General features: G+C 44.8%; 1 protein-coding gene across 2 annotated transcripts in view; it reads right to left on the reverse strand.

The window, feature by feature from the left end:
- Positions 1-830: 830 nt before the first annotated feature.
- The window catches only part of itga7 (integrin, alpha 7), a 45,078-nt gene continuing 26,119 nt past the window's right edge, over positions 831-19,789 (reverse strand). The window contains exons 5-26 of one of the 2 annotated variants that reach the window (XM_080848893.1): positions 19,661-19,765; positions 16,546-16,753; positions 15,691-15,884; positions 14,159-14,247; positions 13,839-13,966; positions 13,157-13,252; positions 12,774-12,835; positions 12,515-12,684; positions 12,067-12,216; positions 11,794-11,909; positions 11,283-11,472; positions 10,840-10,914; positions 10,656-10,735; positions 10,448-10,525; positions 10,047-10,149; positions 9,724-9,930; positions 9,426-9,560; positions 9,004-9,117; positions 6,157-6,255; positions 5,814-5,939; positions 5,188-5,346; positions 2,268-2,408 (exon numbers count right to left, since the gene is read on the reverse strand). In XM_080848893.1, coding sequence (XP_080705019.1) covers positions 5,233-5,346; positions 5,814-5,939; positions 6,157-6,255; positions 9,004-9,117; positions 9,426-9,560; positions 9,724-9,930; positions 10,047-10,149; positions 10,448-10,525; positions 10,656-10,735; positions 10,840-10,914; positions 11,283-11,472; positions 11,794-11,909; positions 12,067-12,216; positions 12,515-12,684; positions 12,774-12,835; positions 13,157-13,252; positions 13,839-13,966; positions 14,159-14,247; positions 15,691-15,884; positions 16,546-16,753; positions 19,661-19,765 — 2,639 coding nt within the window. In that variant the 3' untranslated portion in view covers positions 2,268-2,408; positions 5,188-5,232. Of the gene's footprint in view, positions 2,409-5,187; positions 5,347-5,813; positions 5,940-6,156; positions 6,256-9,003; positions 9,118-9,425; positions 9,561-9,723; positions 9,931-10,046; positions 10,150-10,447; positions 10,526-10,655; positions 10,736-10,839; positions 10,915-11,282; positions 11,473-11,793; positions 11,910-12,066; positions 12,217-12,514; positions 12,685-12,773; positions 12,836-13,156; positions 13,253-13,838; positions 13,967-14,158; positions 14,248-15,690; positions 15,885-16,545; positions 16,754-19,660; positions 19,766-19,789 lie in introns of both variants that reach the window. The other variant, XM_080848892.1, reaches the window with a different exon arrangement.

The following is a 19,789-nucleotide window of genomic DNA, read 5'->3' on the forward strand; positions in this document are numbered from 1 at the left end:
TTAGGAGAATAGTATTTATTTAATGAAAAAAATGTTTTATTTCAATAATTTTATTTCAATGAAAAGGTAAGATTTTTGTAAATATTTTGAGTGAAAGACCAAGAGGATAAACAGCAAACAAATATTTAACTAAGGGTGCCAATTATTGCGGAGGGTACTGTATATGCACACTTATATATCATATCATATCATAAATGATATCTACTGTAGGTATAAATGTAGCCATAATATTCAGTTGAAAGGGGAGTTTATGTGTAAAATGTAATTATTTATTAGGCAGAAGTTTGGGATTAGATGAGGTTGCTGTGACTTTTTCCAGTTATCAGGTGGGCTGCGGTAAATAGAAAAATGACAAATGTATCTAGAATTGCGATTGTCTGGGCAAATGTTATTTAGACTATAGATGTACAGTGTGTTTCTGTGCTATGGTTGTCATTTTTACATTTCAAAACCTTTTGCAGTGGTCTCAGCTCCCTACTTAATAATAACACGCTGTGTACACAGGCAGTATTTTATTAATGTGCTCAAATATATGGTTAAGATATTCTTTCAAGTATTATGTTCAGTATGGTTTATAAAAAGAATATCCTCTGTTTTAACATTTTCAGATGTAACAAAATTATTCATACATTAGTTGACAACATTTTTATCTCTATGAAAGGCTTTTTACATTAAAAAAAAAATGTAATATTCCTTTCAGAGGATGCTCTTAATGTCATTGTCATCACAAGCATAACACGCCTGCCCTCTATTGCCCAAAATTCGTACTGCGGGTCATTCACTGATCTCAAATGTAGGCCTTTAATATGCTCACTCTTTTTTTGCAGGCATTAATTTCACAGGTTTTGTTTTATTTACAAATAGTACAACAGTAGAGTCAGTCACAAATAAATAAACATAAGATCATGACAAAACAAGTGTTTACAGCTAAGTTTGACCATGCAGCTAATACAAGATTGTCCAGCAATGTCTATGCACAGATTAAGCTTCCGCCTGTAGGCCTGCATCCAATGCAGATCCCAGGAAACTGGACGTTTCACTCATTTTCTTTAATCCAACCCAGGATGTGTACTCTTTCTCGGATTTCAGGAGATGAAGAGAAATAACAATTTATCTCGTTCCCCCTCTCTAACTCTGACTTCAATAATGTCTATGTTAAGGCACTTTTAGACCAGAAAACTGAGCAAAAGTAATCATCTGTGCTCTGGCGAAAATATTAGTAACACTAGGAACATGGAGCCTGTTCCAAAAACTAAAACTAAATAAAAACACTATAGGTAAACCAATGGAAACTTGTGTATAGGACCAACATAGTGATAATTCTCTAAGTGTCATTTCCTCTGTAGAGATTCAATTCATTTTTTCATATAATGCATGACATTTATTTTTTCACCACAAATTGGATGCATTGCAGACAATCTGGTCGTTGTATGATGCTATTTATGCCTTTTGTTTCTTGATTATTCTTTCATTCACAAGCAATGAATAATAGGGTAAGTTAAGGCAGCATTGTTGTTTTTCGGATCCAGTTCACGGCTAGTGATTGTTCATTGAAACAGTCTAGCACAGGTGTCTAATGTTGTCAATGAGATATGTTTGTTTCTTAGCCTCACCTTGCCCTCCTGTTTCTTTGCATTTTCTATTCCCAGCGCTAAATCAAATAAAATTATACCTTGCAGTTACAAAACAATTGTATTTGCCATTTGCCATTTACGGTTTCTATTAAGGCAAAACTTGGGCTATGCCAGTGGCCTGATACATTGGTGTGTGTGTGTATGTTTGTTTGCTTTCAGATTCCTCTTAATTTTGGTACAGTGTGTAAAATGTGAGTGTGTGATTGAATGATGAATCCTTGCATCTCAATCTATAGTGCTCCTTTGGTCGATCAGTCCATGTAAGTTCAATGAATGCTGATATGTATCACTGACGAGCATATGTTTGAAATGGTCTCATTGATTGGCATTTGTCCAACTATCTTTATCTGTGTGTGTGTGTGTGGGGGGGGGGGGGGGGGGATGGGGTGTATAATTCAAGCACCTGTGCACTCATTCGAACATGTATCCATGGGTTGGCAGCAGTGCTTTTGTATGTTGATGATGAGGGCTTTTTCAGGAGTGCACAAAACCACAGCAATCAGTCTCTGCATCCACAGCACAGTGCTCAGTAGATTTGTGTGTGTGTGTGTGTGTGTGTGTGTGTGTGTGTGTGTGTGTGTGTGTGTGTGTGTGTGTGTGTGTGTGTGTGTGTGAGACTCAGGATGTGCCATCACTCCAGTGTGTGGCCCATTCTTTCTTGTGTGAAATGACAGAGTTCTCATCCTGGAACTGGGGCCGGTCCTGCCGAGGAATCTTCACCGCGTGGTATTGAGGCACTTTGTCTTTATACTGAGCCCTCCGGAAAAAGCCACACTGTGAGACAGAGACAGGGAAGAGATGAGAGAGAGGGAGAAAGGGAAAATAAAGACAGATGAAGTAGAGAAGGAGTGACAGGGGGTAAAGACGGGGGGAGGTAAAAGGACAAGTGAGTCAGTGGGGAAAGGAGGAGATTTAAAGGGTTGGGGGGAGGAGACAGAGACAGAGGAGAAAGAGAGAGAGAGAAAGGAAGGGAGAGGGGGAGAGATAATCCAAAAAGAGACAGATGCAAATGAGAAACACACTCATTGTCTGCACTCTCAGACTGACAATCAAGGCTGAGGCGATGGAGAGAGAGAAAGAGAGAGAGAGAAAGAGAGAGGGAGAGAGAGAGAGAAAGAAAGAAAGAAAGAGAGAGAGAGAGAAAGAGAGAAAGAGAGAGAGAGAAAGAGAGAGAGAGAGAGCTTGTGTTGTAAAGGGTCATGGGCAGAACACTGGCATACTCCTCTCCATGTTCTGATCTTTTCATGGCCATGACATGCTATTCTTTTGAAATGCTAAATTTCAGAATTAAAATTCAGCTGAGAGTCTCTTCAGTTTTTTCCCAGCTGAATAAATGAAATGAAATATTATACTTTATCATACTATACCAGCTAATGGTCTAGCTAGCTGTTGACTGAGTGTGGTGAGATATGTGAGTTTAATACCAATTGAAGAGTGAATAATCAGAAGAAAGAAGTATATGTTCTGCCCATGATGCTGTAGCCTGGATAATTATTATTTTTATTTTTTACATGAATTTGTTTTCCACACTAAATAAGCCTCCTCCAGATTGACTTATTACCCTTCTTTTTACAGAGTTATTTTCACAACCCGTGCAAAAAGTCCACACAGATGTTAGACCGAGCTGCCACACTTGTGGAATCCATTTATCTGGGTTATGTGTGGAGAAACCAACTTGCCCTAAAAAAAGGTAAGTTTCAAGTCCCAGTACTACATTTTAACATAATTCCTTTATGAGTATTATGCACACACACACACACACACACACAGTCACACACACACACACACACACACACACACACACACACACACACACTTACACTCACACTCACACTCACTCTCTCACACTTTCTCTCTCTCTCTCTGTATCGCTCCCACCCCACCACCATATACAACAACACACATCTGACTGTATGAAGGCAGTTAGTGTACCCCATATCTGACTCTATGAAGGCAGTAAGTGTACCCCATATCTGACTCTATGAAAGCAGTTAGTGTACCCCACATCTGACTCTATGAAGGCAGTAAGTGTACCTCACATCTGACTCTATGAAAGCAGTTAGTGTACCCCATATCTGACTCTATGAAGGCAGTTAGTGTACCCCATATCTGACTCTATGAAGGCAGTTAGTGTACCCCATATCTGACTCTATGAAAGCAGTTAGTGTACCCCATATCTGACTCTATGAAGGCAGTTAGTGTACCCCATATCTGACTGTATGAAAGCAGTTAGTGTACCCCATATCTGACTCTATGAAAGCAGTTAGTGTACCCCATATCTGACTCTATGAAGGCAGTTAGTGTACCCCATATCTGACTCTATGAAAGCAGTAAGTGTACCCCACATCTGACTCTATGAAGGCAGTTAGTGTACCCCATATCTGACTGTATGAAAGAAGTTAGTGTACCCCATATCTGACTCTATGAAGGCAGTTAGTGTACCCCATATCTGACTGTATGAAAGCAGTTAGTGTACCCCACATCTGACTCTATGAAAGCAGTTAGTGTACCCCATATCTGACTCTATGAAAGCAGTTAGTGTACCCCACATCTGACTCTATGAAGGCAGTTAGTGTACCCCATATCTGACTCTATGAAAGCAGTTAGTGTACCCCACATCTGACTCTATGAAAGCAGTTAGTGTACCCCATATCTGACTCTATGAAAGCAGTTAGTGTACCCCACATCTGACTCTATGAAAGCAGTTAGTGTACCCCATATCTGACTCTATGAAAGCAGTAAGTGTACCCCATATCTGACTCTATGAAAGCAGTTAGTGTACCCTAGCCACATCTGACTGTATGAAGGCAGTAAGTGTACCCCATATCTGACTCTATGAAAGCAGTTAGTGTACCCCACATCTGACTCTATGAAAGCAGTTAGTGTACCCCATATCTGACTCTATGAAAGCAGTTAGTGTACCCCATATCTGACTCTATGAAAGCAGTTAGTGTACCCCACATCTGACTCTATGAAAGCAGTTAGTGTACCCCATATCTGACTCTATGAAAGCAGTTAGTGTACCCTACCCCACATCTGACTCTATGAAAGCAGTTAGTGTACCCCATATCTGACTCTATGAAAGCAGTTAGTGTACCCCATATCTGACTCTATGAAAGCAGTTAGTGTACCCCATATCTGACTCTATGAAAGCAGTTAGTGTACCCCATATCTGACTCTATGAAAGCAGTTAGTGTACCCCATATCTGACTCTATGAAAGCAGTTAGTGTACCTCAAACAGTTCATCCTGGACTTTGGGCTTCATGAATTCTCTCTGTCTCAGATGAGGCAACAGTCAGAAAACCAGAATCAGTTAATTCTACTCCAGTTCTCTTTCCATAGAGTATTCATTACCACTGACATCTATCTGTATGCGTATCCTCTCAGAGTGACCATGATGCTTCAGTGCAGGGATGAACTTTTTTTACACAGCAACCCAACCCAACCCGACCCGACGAACAGCACTACGCCACGAGACACAACACGTCACACAACCACGCCACAGCAGGGAGGGGAGGACGCTTCCCCATCATGCCCCTGGGGCTGCTTTACCGCGTGGGTGAGGGGGAGGGGAGAGCAGGAGGTGGCGGGAGGGGACTATTCGAGCTCGGTGGCCTGGTTCTCGGCCTCGGACGGCTGGAGCTGCAAACGGGCCCGGTAATACTCCTTCTCATACTGGGGCTGGCGCTCTGACCGCTGGAAGAATCCGCACTGTCCGGCGCACGGGGCAAGAGAGAGTGAGAAGGGCGGTTACATGACAGAGAGAGGATTACATGAGAGAGAAGGGCAGAGGGTGGAGGAAAGAAAGATAGAAAGAAAGAAAGAAGCATAAACTGGTAAAACAGTTCAAAACAAGAGCGATGATATCCATGAATGTTAGAAAAAGAGCCAAATGAGATGGGTGATAAAAGACAACATGAATAGGGAGGAAATTGGAAGCAAATGAGCACCGCACCAAAGAGATCACAGATGGCCACAGGATCACCATGATGACCCCACTCACCTTCCATACCACTGTCTGCTTTGTCAACAGTATTTGCCTTCCAGTGAGCTTGAATATATTGAATATTGAATAGCTTGAAACCAACACATTTCCCCCATTCCTGCTGATGCAGTTGCAGATAGTATCTCGTGGAAAGGCTGCTCATATTTTGCTGACACTGCATTGCACTTCTTACCTTCCACAATATGTATACCAGCAGTGCCAAGATTAAGATGCCGGCCAGGATGGCGATGAGGATGATCCACCAGGGGATCATGTCCTGATCTGAAAGAATGTGCTCTTGGTAGATCAGCACTGGGATCTGCAGGGAGATGTCACAACACTGCAGGGTCATCTGAAGCTCATCTGTTACTTGCACCAAGACACACAGCTTTCAAGTGATTTCCCTTTTTTTTTTTAAATGTGGACGTGTAATGTCATTTTTACTTTCCTGACAATTCTTTTAACCTTTTGTGCGATTTTGTAGTATTAGTCGGTAGACATATGGTGTTTGTTAGTGCGTGTGTGTTGCTCAGTACCTGCGCTGCCACGTCCTTGAGCACCAGATGTTTGATGGTGGACTTCACTGTGATGTTGGCTCTGATCAGCAGCTCCAGAGCACTGACTGAGGGGAACTCCTGACAGGGCAGAAAGTGATACAAAGAGAGAGAGAGAGCGAGAGAGAGAGAGAGAGAGAGAGAGAGAGAGAGAGAGAGAGAGAGAGAGAGAGAGAGAGAGAGAGGGAGTTCGTGTGTGTGTGAGAGAGAGTGTGAGTAAGGAAGTTAGTGTGTGTGTGTGTGTGTGTGTGTGTGTGTGTGTGTGTGTGTGAAACAGAGAAAGAGAAAGGCATGGTAAAAGAGAAAGATAAGACGGGCTATCAGGGCAAGTATGAAGAGCTACCGTTTGATTTCAACACACAGTAGCCTCCCACTCTCCCAACCCACCACCATACAGAACACACACACACACACACACACACACACACACACACACACTCTCTCTCTAGCTTTATCTCTCCCACCCCACCACCATATACAACACACACACACACACACACACACACACACACACACACACACACACACACACACACACACTCACACTCACTCTCTCACACTTTCTCTCTCTCTCTCTGTATCGCTCCCACCCCACCACCATATACAACAACACACATCTGACTCTATGAAAGCAGTTAGTGTACCCCACATCTGACTCTATGAAAGCAGTTAGTGTACCCCATATCTGACTGTATGAAAGCAGTTAGTGTACCCCATATCTGACTCTATGAAAGCAGTTAGTGTACCCCACATCTGACTCTATGAAAGCAGTAAGTGTACCCCACATCTGACTCTATGAAAGCAGTTAGTGTACCCCATATCTGACTGTATGAAAGCAGTTAGTGTACCCCATATCTGACTCTATGAAAGCAGTTAGTGTACCCCATATCTGACTCTATGAAAGCAGTTAGTGTACCCCACATCTGACTCTATGAAAGCAGTTAGTGTACCCCACATCTGACTCTATGAAAGCAGTTAGTGTACCCCACATCTGACTCTATGAAAGCAGTTAGTGTACCCTACCCCACATCTGACTCTATGAAAGCAGTTAGTGTACCCCACATCTGACTCTATGAAAGCAGTTAGTGTACCCCACATCTGACTCTATGAAAGCAGTTAGTGTACCCTACCCCACATCTGACTCTATGAAAGCAGTTAGTGTACCCCATATCTGACTGTATGAAGGCAGTAAGTGTACCCCACATCTGACTCTATGAAAGCAGTTAGTGTACCCCACATCTGACTGTATGAAGGCAGTAAGTGTACCCCACATCTGACTGTATGAAGGCAGTAAGTGTACCCTACCCCATATCTGACTGTATGAAGGCAGTAAGTGTACCCTACCCCACATCTGACTCTATGAAAGCAGTAAGTGTACCCCACATCTGACTGTATGAAGGCAGTAAGTGTACCCCACATCTGACTCTATGAAAGCAGTTAGTGTACCCCACATCTGACTGTATGAAGGCAGTAAGTGTACCCTACCCCACATCTGACTCTATGAAAGCAGTTAGTGTACCCCACATCTGACTGTATGAAGGCAGTAAGTGTACCCCACATCTGACTCTATGAAAGCAGTTAGTGTACCCCACATCTGACTCTATGAAGGCAGTAAGTGTACCCCACATCTGACTCTATGAAAGCAGTTAGTGTACCCCACATCTGACTGTATGAAGGCAGTACGTGTACCCCATATCTGACTCTATGAAGGCAGTAAGTGTACCCCACATCTGACTCTATGAAGGCAGTAAGTGTACCCCACATCTGACTGTATGAAAGCAGTTAGTGTACCCTACCCCACATCTGACTGTATGAAGGCAGTAAGTGTACCCTACCCCACATCTGACTGTATGAAGGCAGTAAGTGTACCCTACCCCACATCTGACTCTATGAAGGAAGTAAGTGTACCCTACCCCACATCTGACTGTATGAAAGCAGTTAGTGTACCCTACCCCACATCTGACTGTATGAAAGCAGTTAGTGTACCCTACCCCACATCTGACTGTATGAAAGCAGTTAGTGTACCCCACATCTGACTGTATGAAGGCAGTAAGTGTACCCTACCCCACATCTGACTCTATGAAGGCAGTAAGTGTACCCTACCCCACATCTGACTCTATGAAGGCAGTAAGTGTACCCTACCCCACATCTGACTGTATGAAGGCAGTAAGTGTACCCTACCCCACATCTGACTCTATGAAGGCAGTAAGTGTACCCTACCCCATATCTGACTCTATGAAGGCAGTAAGTGTACCCTACCCCACATCTGACTGTATGAAGGCAGTAAGTGTACCCTACCCCACATCTGACTGTATGAAGGCATTAAGTGTACCCTACCCCACATCTGACTGTATGAAGGCAGTAAGTGTACCCTACCCCACATCTGACTGTATGAAGGCAGTAAGTGTACCCTACCCCACATCTGACTGTATGAAGGCAGTAAGTGTACCCCACATCTGACTGTATGAAGGCAGTAAGTGTACCCCACATCTGACTGTATGAAGGCAGTAAGTGTACCCTACCCCACATCTGACTGTATGAAGGCAGTAAGTGTACCCTACCCCACATCTGACTGTATGAAGGCAGTAAGTGTACCCTACCCCACATCTGACTGTATGAAGGCAGTAAGTGTACCCTACCCCACATCTGACTGTATGAAGGCAGTAAGTGTACCCTACCCCACATCTGACTGTATGAAGGCAGTAAGTGTACCCTACCCCACATCGGACTCTATGAAAGCAGTAAGTGTACCCTACCCCACATCTGACTGTATGAAGGCAGTAAGTGTACCCTACCCCACATCTGACTGTATGAAGGCAGTAAGTGTACCTCGATGAAGCTGCTGTTCCACAGGCGGGCTGTGATCTTCAGCGAGGCGGTGCCAGAGACACTGTGCAGTGGACAGCGGAACAACATACAGCGTGCCGAGCCCAGCAGGCAGTCCTGGAGAGAGGAGAGAGGTCATTTACATTGACAGTTACGCAGCACCAGCTTGTGTTAAATAAGAACAATACAGACATACAGATCACCTCAGACTCACACACATACACATATACATATGCACAAATACATACAGATAACCTCAGATTCACACACCACACATACACATATGCACAAAGCACAGCCACAGTTCAGCTGCAATTAGACAGTATAAACTGCAATCAACAGTGGTTGCAGCCAGCATTTACAGAGAGGCATAGAGAACAATTGTTCTCAATCTCTTTTTCTCACACTCTCTGTCTCTCTCTCACCAGTTTCAGGGACTTGCGTCTCTCAGAGGCGGCCACAGCAGGTGTAGTTCTCTCCATGTTAGCCTTGATCACGGCCTCTCCCTCCTCCGCCTCCTCCTCCTCCTCCGGGTAGGAGCGAACTCCTCGCCTGAGGGCCTGTGCATCAGGGAGAGGAGAACAACATTCAGACAACCTTAAAATACTCATCCTTATAACAGTTTAGCCCTTTCTAATGCACTGGAGAGTGAGGACATCTGTATAAAGCTCTTCCTCCTAAAGTGGCCTTGGGCCTGTTTTGAATGTTGGGAGCACAAAGCACCTTGAGGTTGGCGGGGCGTGGGAGGTTCCGGGAGCCAATTTTAAGGGGGTTGAGGGCTGAGGAAGGGATGCAGTGTCTGAGAGAGGAGTCCTCCGATTCGACCCCGGTGGGGTAAAGCAACCACTTCCCATTGGCCAGCTCATGAGGCCACATGATGTTCAGGAAGGCGGAGCCAAGAGTGGGAAGTGTTGGTCCGGTGCTCGTCACCTGTTACAGAGAGAAATGAATACACTGAAATGAGGAATTTGCAGTACATTGCACATTGTAGTTTTTTACTTTGTTTAACGTCACTTTTTTACACCCTAGCCATCTCCATCACGTACCAGGAACTCAATTTCCACAGGAATTCCTACTTCCTCCAGGGTGCTCATGGCACTCTCTCCCCTCACTGTCCCACTGAAGAACAGCTGATGGGGACGGGCCTGGCTGTGGGACGCAGAGACACACAGGGTCAAAGAGACACACAGCGCTTGGGCATCTCTTTAGAGCTTTCTCAGTGGAGTGCAACGCTATACTACTCCAGCATCTCTGTAGCAGATCCAGAGGGTCATGTTGTGACGCTCGTGTTATTCTGTCTGGGTTTGTGAGGTGAGTCATTTCAACGTTTATCGTTTTAATATGCAGAACTGAATGCTTTTAAATCTCTTTATCTTGCTCCAGTTGTTGATTGTATACTGGGTCTGGTTTGGGTCAGGTGCTGGAGGAACTGTGGGTGAGAACTTACCCGCTGACAGACAGGGGGAGCTCTATCACCACTCTAGCTCTGGCTGTGATGGGGGCAAGGTCAGGCTGCTCACTAATGCTGTGGAGGGAAGGAATCACACATACACACAGACACACACACACACACAGAAGAGGAAGACAAAGAAGAAACATTTAGTATCACACAATTTGAGAACATAAATGAATGAGTAAGGCAAAAATAAACGTACGTTGACATGATGAGGTCCACTGATAGCTCTGTGGTTTCGATGGTGATAGCAGATGTGCTCAGAGCGATGTAGAATTTCACCTGTTGATAATAACAGACAGAAATGATCAGATGCATGCTTCACGATGACACCAGATATTCTCCACAGCCAAAGAGATGAGATGAGATGGGCTGGGATGCATTACCACTGTGTCCCTCTTGAATGGGTTGCCCAGCTCACAGTCAACCAGGGAGCCATTCTGGTTGGCTTCACACACCATCTGTTAATACAGAAAAAGTAGCCATCAGGCCACACTGCTGTCAGTCTAGCCAAGCGCATAGTGGGATCTTCCGTCCAAATGAACATGTACAAAATCAACCATCTGACAGGCCTTCAGTATGTGTGGAATGTGTGCATGTGCAATATGTGAGTGTGGGTTGTGTTTTAGTTTACATAGTGTGGGGAAAAAATAGTCAACATGCAACAACAATGCCCCCTTTTGGCCATCTGAGGTCCTTCATAAGCTCTTAAAATTGATATGAAATTCTTTTCTAAAGAATTTTTAACACCAAAACGAAAATCCTAAATGACTGTTTTCCCTCAGTTAATTCCAGTGCATACTTGTGGTGACATTCCCACCGTCTGTACCTTCTGACTCTGGCCTCTGATGTGTGAGTAGGAGAGGGTTTCTGGGAGAACGAACTGCAGTTTGGTGGCGTGGGCGTCGTCTCCATCATACTGCGGATCCAGCGGGTCAGAGGGGAAGTTGCTCACCTCGACCTCCAGCACCACGGTCTTCTGATCGGACAGGGAGAACAATGGAAGCCCATCCTCATCCCTGCAGAGGAGACAGATGGGTGAAGTGTCAGCGTGAGGTGTGATCCATGGAACCATGGGGAATGTAGTGAAGGTGTGTTAAAACAGACGTAAGTTTTAAGGGAATTTAACAGCTAGGAAATACTATGGAGAGTGTGTCTAAAAAGGGCAAATCTGAGAGGAGGGATTCTTAAGAGACCACAAAGACGTTAGCAGATACTTAAGACAGTCAAACATTTGTGAGACTCAGTCCTCTAAGATGAAAGACGTATTTAACCTTAATACACATCTACTCAAACAGACAGACAGACACACACACACACCTACACACACAGCAACTTACAGGGGTAGAGGGTTGAAGGAGTCTGTAAGTTGGGCTCTTGTACCGAACGTCCAGGAGAGCTGAAGGTTGCTATGACAGACTTTATCAGGCCCACAGCCCTCCCTCAGGAAGTTCACCTGTGATTGACAGACAGACCCACAGACAGACATATTAAAAGAGAGGCCTGACGTGAGCTACAACATGCAATAGGCAGTTATCCTCTATAAAAGGTCAGGATCCATTTGAGTACATTTGCAAGATTTGAGAGCAAGAAATGCAGACAAGCATACGCACCTCGGACATCAGGGTGTTGGAGACACTGGCACTCAGCACAGGGGTCAGCATGCCCAGGTGCGCTGGGCCGACGTGCTGGTGATGGTGTGTGTGTTTGATGGTGTGCGTGATGGCCAGAGAGATCGGGCGCAGCTTGTCATACAGGCTCTCCTGAGAAAGAGAAGTGAGGCCTACATGAGCGAGTGTAAGGTACACTGTGACTGCTAACCTAACCTGCTAACACTGGCATAATGACTGCAACCTTGGGACTGAGAAGTGGAAGAGGGGATTGAGAAAGGAGGCCAAAATACTAGGTACTAGCATCAGCAACAAGAATGTCTCTTCAGACGTGAGGGAGTACGTTTAACACTGGCCTTCTTTAAATAGACAACAGGAGGGATCATTGAAATGGATGTCAGTGTGGAGCAGTTGCACATCGGTTGTGAATCATATAGTGTTTGCTCCATACCTTGAGCTGGAAGGTGGCGGTCTGGCAGGACGGATGCACCTGCCCGTGCAGTTTGACCTCCTGCGAGTGGACATACTCAGGCTCAGACGGACTACGGCCCAGGAAGTTCACCCGATGAGGAAGCCCCAGTTTCCTGCGTTCTGTGTCAGCTTCAAAAAGCACGGTCAGCGCTGCAACAGTGACCAGAGCTGTTAATGGACGTCTGTGCCATTGAAATAGAGACTGTAAATGGAGGAGATGTTCGCCGAGTTCAACTCACTGATTCGTGGTGAGTAGGACATGGGATGTGCCTTGTACAAAAAGCAGACTTTCACCTCCACACTGACAAAAACAAGGCAAGTAGCTGCAGTCATTAAACCAACCACACAATGTGCTGTTTGTGCCAAAGTACTTTTCTATAGAGGCTCCTATATTGGAAGCAATGCATCGGGATCATTGGGGAAACTCCAAGAGTTTTATGTGTTTTGGGTGCAGCATGGTTTGGTAGCACATCTGGTGAGAATCGCTGTGGGGCAAAGACTCTCATTCTGTGCCTTTAAATCTGTTTCTTTATTAGCTAAAGAGTTCCTGTCAGTGATGTCAGTATTGACTAATGGCTTCAGTGACATATACAACAATCGTTAGAGTAAATGTCATACTCACCAGACTCCATCTCTTCCCTTGCAGTTCTGCTGCTCCAGGTCAATATGTTGTGGCTCTATGTTTACATCCCTGCGTATGTGGATCACCGGACTAGATCTGGGGGTCAAAAATCCAGGGCATGTTAAACGTTATGGAAATGGTCATAGATTATGCATATGATTGGTCAGGCTGAAATACTAATGCCAATTTGATCTATCTGAACCACCAGCAGTCAAAAGGTCAATGAATGTACAATTCTTGTGTTCAGGTAAAACATTTTTTAATCTTTAGACATGCAAAAGTCTACTGTGATCTTTGGGGAAATGATTTAATAATATCAATACAGGCATTTATTATTTGGGATTTGGGATGAGTTCTGGCTTTGTCGCACACTTGAAAAAAGTACAACTCTTAACAGTGTGCTGGGAAAGGTTGTCTTCATTTATTCACAGTTCAAACGTATTACAGCTCACTTCACAAGCAATGACTGCTTCCTTTCGCTCTCTCTCGACAACTCTGTCTAGGTTAGCTTTGTCTCTTCCTAACCGTCATGAAAACTGCATTATCCCTGGCCATCTATAGGCCAAAACATGCAACAGCATCGCAACTTAAGAAAATAAAAGGCCAAATCATGAAAAGGGACAAAAGAAACGCAAAATGGGGGGTATGCCACAGCTTCATTACTCTCAGTGCACCCCCTTACCTGTAGAGCACCACCTGGTCTCCGAGGGAGCCCACTGCCAGGTCGGGGTACTGGTTCCAATCTATGTCCAGGCCCCCTGAGATGGAATAGCCAAAACGTTTCACGCCAGCATTCTCCCCATCCAGCACCTTTATCGGGGAGAAGCTTGGATTAGCATGGCATGACGGTGAAGAGCGACAGCTGGAGGAGGCACAGTTGTCATTTAACTACAGCTTTGGTGAGAGTTGGTCTTGTCGTAGACGTCACTTCTATGCCTCTTTGGTTAGTTAAACGTATAGCCTTGCTGAGGGCTAGAGTCACTTTTCCAGAATGTTCCTCACCTGAGAAGGTTTGGTGTGCAGCCCTGAGGAGGAGCCCCTGTAGATGAACACCTTCCCATCCCCATCGAATGGAGCACCCACCGCGATATCTGACAGAAAAAAGAAAAAAACACACACACACACACACACACACACACACACACACACACACACACACACACACACACACACACACACACACACACACAAACACACACACACACACACACACACACACACACACACGTCTGTCTGTGAGTCTGTCATGTGCTGTTTATACGAAGTCTAGTTTGTTTGCGTCCGATCTGTTCATAATACAGATAGCCCTATCATAAAGACGAACACTCTCTATCCGCACACGGTATACGATCGAAGTCTGGGGTAGAAAGTGAATAGATTTGAATCGGTACGGGGGCTGGTGTTCGTCTGCACGGTTTCACGCAACCTGATGACGTCATTGCCACACGTGAACTTTTTGCGATCTCCAACCATTATATATATAACTTGTTCTCCCTCAAAATCTCACTCGTGGTGGGACTCGAATTTACTAACATTAACCCAGTCTTCTGATTTTTGATTAGCCTCCTATCTTGATCTAATTCTTCTTATTCAGACGTAACATAACTTTCATGACCACAAATATAAATTGGCCAATTGCTTTTTTATTCATAAATGTATGTAAAATGCCTCATGGGAAATGGGATGACAGACATGTCATGTTACTGTTCCAAACTCTTTATTATCAATAGAAAAAATAATTCATTTTCGCATATCCTTTAGTCTGACCACTGATTTTATTAACCATCATAATGTAATGTTGTTAATTGGGGCTTGAATGTCTTGTGTAATGTGTTTATCCTCGTGCTGTTAAGTCCCTTCTTCTAGGTTTTTCACGTTTTTTTCAGTTGTGTAAATAAAGCGCTAAAGCGCCACCCACAGGCGTGAGGTATGTACTACAGCCCGTACAACACAATCTGGTGGATCCGTTTTTACGCAAATATCTCGTTACCAGGCTCTGTCTTTACGAAATGAAAAGATTCGATAGGTGTGAAAAATGAACCACATTCAGTGAATCTAGGCTCCGTGTGCACATAGCTCAGACTCTTCCAGAGCTATGTATACAACAAAGGGAAAGGATATTCACACTGTACAAGGTTGGCCAGGCATTGAAGTTGTAAATGCTAATAAATTATTCACCAATTCTGACTCTCCATCGATCACTTGTTTAAAAAAAGCCTGCCTACACAGGCAGATTTACCAGCCCTGATCCAGATCGATTTCAGCACCATGTTATTTAGAAAGAACACTGAGTGACACTGCCACTCAGTTTAAATCGTTTCCCCTCTCTCAATATTACAGCTCTTCCTGAAGGGAGGACCCAACTGTCTTTGCTTGACAGAATTTACTGCAGAGCGTGGGAGCGACCAATGGAATTTCCCCTTCAGAGGGATGGCTAATATAGTTAACCAATAAAGGGGGCTTCAAACGAATGGCCCCATTAACTAATTAACAGATAAAAGCAAGAGAATATAGTTTACAGCTAACATCCTCACCTCCGTAGCCATCCTGGTCCAGGTCTCCCACGCTGTTGACGGTTATGCCAAACATGGAGTCGTAGGTGCCGTTGAGCCGAATTGGCCGGCCTCTGTCCCAGTTGGCGGCCGGGTTCAGGTAGACATACACGGCGCCGCCAATCTCTGCCTTACGGTCGAAGAAGTTGGGGGCCCCCACAATGAGATCTGTCCATCTAGGGGGTGGCGCAGGGGTTGGGGGAAGGACAGCAAGAGACAAAACGAGAGATAGAAGGTGGGGTTGTTTATGCAGAAGCTAATGGACCAAATAGAGACATGAAATGGCACTAGCTAATAGGGACAAGGTCAGCAGAAGGCACAAAGGAAGCCAAGCATCATGAATATATCTATTTGACAACAGTGTGCATGTTCATTTGTGTGTGTGTGAGTGTGAGTGTTCATGTGTGTGTGTGTGTGTGTGTGTGTGTGTGTGTGTATGTGTGTGTGTTCATTTGTGTGTGTGTGTGTGAGTGTTCATGTGTGTGTGTGTGTGTGTGTGTGTGTGTGTGTGTGTTAAGTGTGTGTGTTCATGTGTGTGTGTGTGTGTGTGTGTGTATGTGTGTGTGTTCATGTGTGTGTGTGTGTGTGTGTGTGTGTGTGTGTGTGTGTGTGTGTGTGTATGTGTGTGTGTTCATGTGTGTGTGTGTGTGTGTGTGTGTGTGTGTGTGTGTGTGTATGTGTGTGTGTTCGTGTGTGTGTGTGTGTGTGTGTGTGTGTGTGTGTGTGTGTTCATGTGTGTGTGTGTGTGTGTGTGTGTGTGCACTCATCATCACTAAGCTCAGCCCTCGACCACATTGGTCGGTCCTCTTAATCAAGTCCTAATTGAGGGCCCCTCACCCGTCGCTGTTGAGGTCTGCGGTGGCCACGGAGTAGCCAAAAGAGGAAGCCAGCTCCTCGCCCCACAGGATGTGCTGAGGCACCAGCCGGTACACGTTATCCTTGCGCAGCAGCACCACCGCACCCGTGTGATTGGCCCGCGGCGCCCCCGCCACAAAGGTTAGCTCCGCCTTGCTCATCAGCCCAACGGCCGAGTCCACCGAGAAGCCTGCGCCGCAGCCGAGAGGGGGGTGGGGGAGAGAGAGTTTAGTATCGACCAGGGTCTTCATCTCATCCACATTCTAATCAAATGTGTGTCTGAGTGAGTATCGATTTTGTGTCAAAGAAGTGATCAGTGTGATTTGCTGCAGTGGAGGTGAGGGGAGGGGAGGGCGGTGGGAGATGAGGTAGAAGAGATTTCTCTTTATTAAAGGGGAGTGCGCAGAAAGTGTGGGAGCTGCGCATGAGAGTGAGAGTGGGTGCCTGTATGAGTGAGACAGAATGTGTGTGTGTGTGTTTGTGTGTGTGTGTGTGTGTGTGTGTGTGTGTGAGAGGTAGACAGAGAGAGATTGGACAGATAATGACACCTCTTTTTAGTCTGAGTCTTAAACAGGGTCATGTGAAAGCCAGTGGCACAGACTGCCATGCTAATATATGAGAAACAAAATGGCCATTGATCTGTGAGTATTTTAAGAGGATCATTCCTTGAGTGGTGTCACATAGTGATAGCATTAGAATGTGAACTTGTGTGTGTGTGTGTATGTGGGGGTATGAGTTTTTGTGTGTATTTGTATGTGGAGTAGGTGGTATGGGCGTGTGTGTGTGTGTGTGTGTGTGTGTGTGTGTGTGTGTGTGTGTGTGTGTGTGTGTGTGTGTGTGTGTGTGTGTGTGTGTGTTTGTGTGGGCAGAGGGTGAATAACTAAAAAGTAAAAAATTGAGTAGACTTTTTGTGAATTTGGGTTAGAGATCACATCATTCTACAGAACAGACATTGTTAGTGTAACATTTGACATGATGACAACAGAAGTGACAACAATAACACCAAAAAAATCAACACAAATAAAGAAACAATCCCAAACCAACTCAATCATGCAGTGTGTGAGGGAGGGGTGTGTGTTACTGGAGGTGTTAGGTCAGGACTCACATGCAGAAGCTTAAGACAAACACACGCCCAGACAGACTCACACAGACACACACACACACACATAGACACCAGGCCATTCCAGGGTGGCAGGTGTGGAATGCCACACTCTCAGGTGTGACCTCCACAAGAAGGGAAAAAGTCAAAATGTTCCCAGGGCAAGGCTGTGAGTGCGTGGGAAAAGAGTGAGCGGAGGTCCATTTGTACGGTGGCTCCATCCAACTTATTCACTGTTTACTTCCACAGAGCCCTGAAGCCGCTAGCCAAGGGCATGGCTCCACTGTGGGAGGAGATGAATGGAAATCATCGGTGGGATGGAGCTCATCAACAAATGTGTGCAAAGGGGCTATCAGCCTCTCAGCCTCTATCTCAGTGTGATAAACAGCAGAACATCAATCAGATTGCTTGTGTGTGCATCAGATAAAGATAGCGGAATGGCATTTTAAAGTGCAATGGGAAGGTCATCTTATGGCTTTAAGGTGGAGGGGTGAGAGCGAATCGTGGGCAGCTCCTCTGTGTAGGTGTTTGTGACGATAAAGCCACAAGGGGAGGGGGGTGGGAGGTTCTGGGGAGACCTCAGGAGCAGTGTAGGGCTGACTGGACTGCATTGTATTGTAGCTTGGCAGACAGACAGGGGCAGGGAGCTGCTCTGAAGCGTATCTGACACTAATCAGGCTAAATGGAGTTGATTTGAGGAGGAGGTAGACCGTGCCCATTCACTGCTGTGAGAGGACTCACTCCCACTGCCGCAGACAGAGCAACCCGCCTCTACGCACTATACTAGTCAAATGTTATGGATTTAAACTTCCCCCAAATCTGTGTTTTTGGAGAACTATTTAAGTGTTTAAGTTCTTGCACGTGTGCAAACGGTCTCTTGCGTCTGGGTTATTATCCTACAGGAGTGAATGTGTTTATAAATCACCTAGAGTAGACAAATTAAAAAGAGTGAGGAAACACTTTTCTGCATCATTTTTACAATTCAATATTCATGCAAGTGAAAGACGCTGGCACTGTACAATATAGTCAGATGCGTATGTGTATCTGGAATGGCATTAGATTAGTTTGAATGCGTCATGCGAGTTATTGTTAACATTTGAATTGGGAGGGAGTGTAGGACTAGGAGAGGATTATTATGGAATAGAAGGGTGAAAGAAGTGGTAAAGTTTTGTAAGAATGTACTGGAGAAAACAGATTTGACTATTTCTTCTTATGGACCAATACACTGGTGTCAAGGTGCTATCCATTAGATCTGTGTTAGGTGATACACTTCTACTCTAGGTATCAAAGTAGTTTTAATATAAGGCGTCTACAAAGCATGATAAGGAAGACAAAACTGCATTTTAATTACTACCTTTGAAGAAGCTAGTGACGCAAATGTTGCTAAGATTTAAAATAAAAACAAAACAAAACTTTCGAAAAAAGACTCCACCAAGGAACCTGGACGGCATCACACGAACTCAAGACACATGCAGACAGCTGACTAACAAGAACAGACCAAACACTCAGACGACGAAAAGCACACTAAAATCCCACACACCATCACCAAAGCTCTACTACTAAAACCTGGTAGGACTTCTGACTGTCTCCATAACACTGACTTACACAGCACAACCACAGAAACAAGCTTTGTTCAGCACCCTTTGTCATCTACAGACAGACAGAAACAAATAGATCAGTACTTACTGCAATTACACTGGGTATCTTACTACTTGATCCTATGATACTGTTTGACTATTTGAAGTATGGTTTTTCACTGCTCTCTACATGAACAGAAGGATTACTGCATATAAGCTTGTTTCTTGTAGAAATACTGATCAGTGACTTACTATATGGAAAAATTCAGGAGACCTCAGATTCCTCTCATAGTGTAAAATCCCATACGAATGCTACAGTTGCAACCGGGAAGAGTTTGCGGGTTCGACGGAAGGGTAAGTCTAACACTACAAAACGATTCCCATTAAAACAGGGCCTTTTTATCGGAGAGTGCCTACAAACCTAGGTAGCTATTCTGAGCTACATCCTCAAACACGGGCCGACTGCTGGGTTCCAGCGATTTGTACACCAGTGCATCCTCAATGGGACTGGCCAAGAACATGAGCCCTAGGGCCCCACAGGAGGAGAGAT

The sequence above is a fragment of the Sprattus sprattus genome, assembly GCF_963457725.1.
Source record: "Sprattus sprattus genome assembly, chromosome: 12".
Taxonomy (NCBI): domain Eukaryota; kingdom Metazoa; phylum Chordata; class Actinopteri; order Clupeiformes; family Clupeidae; genus Sprattus; species Sprattus sprattus.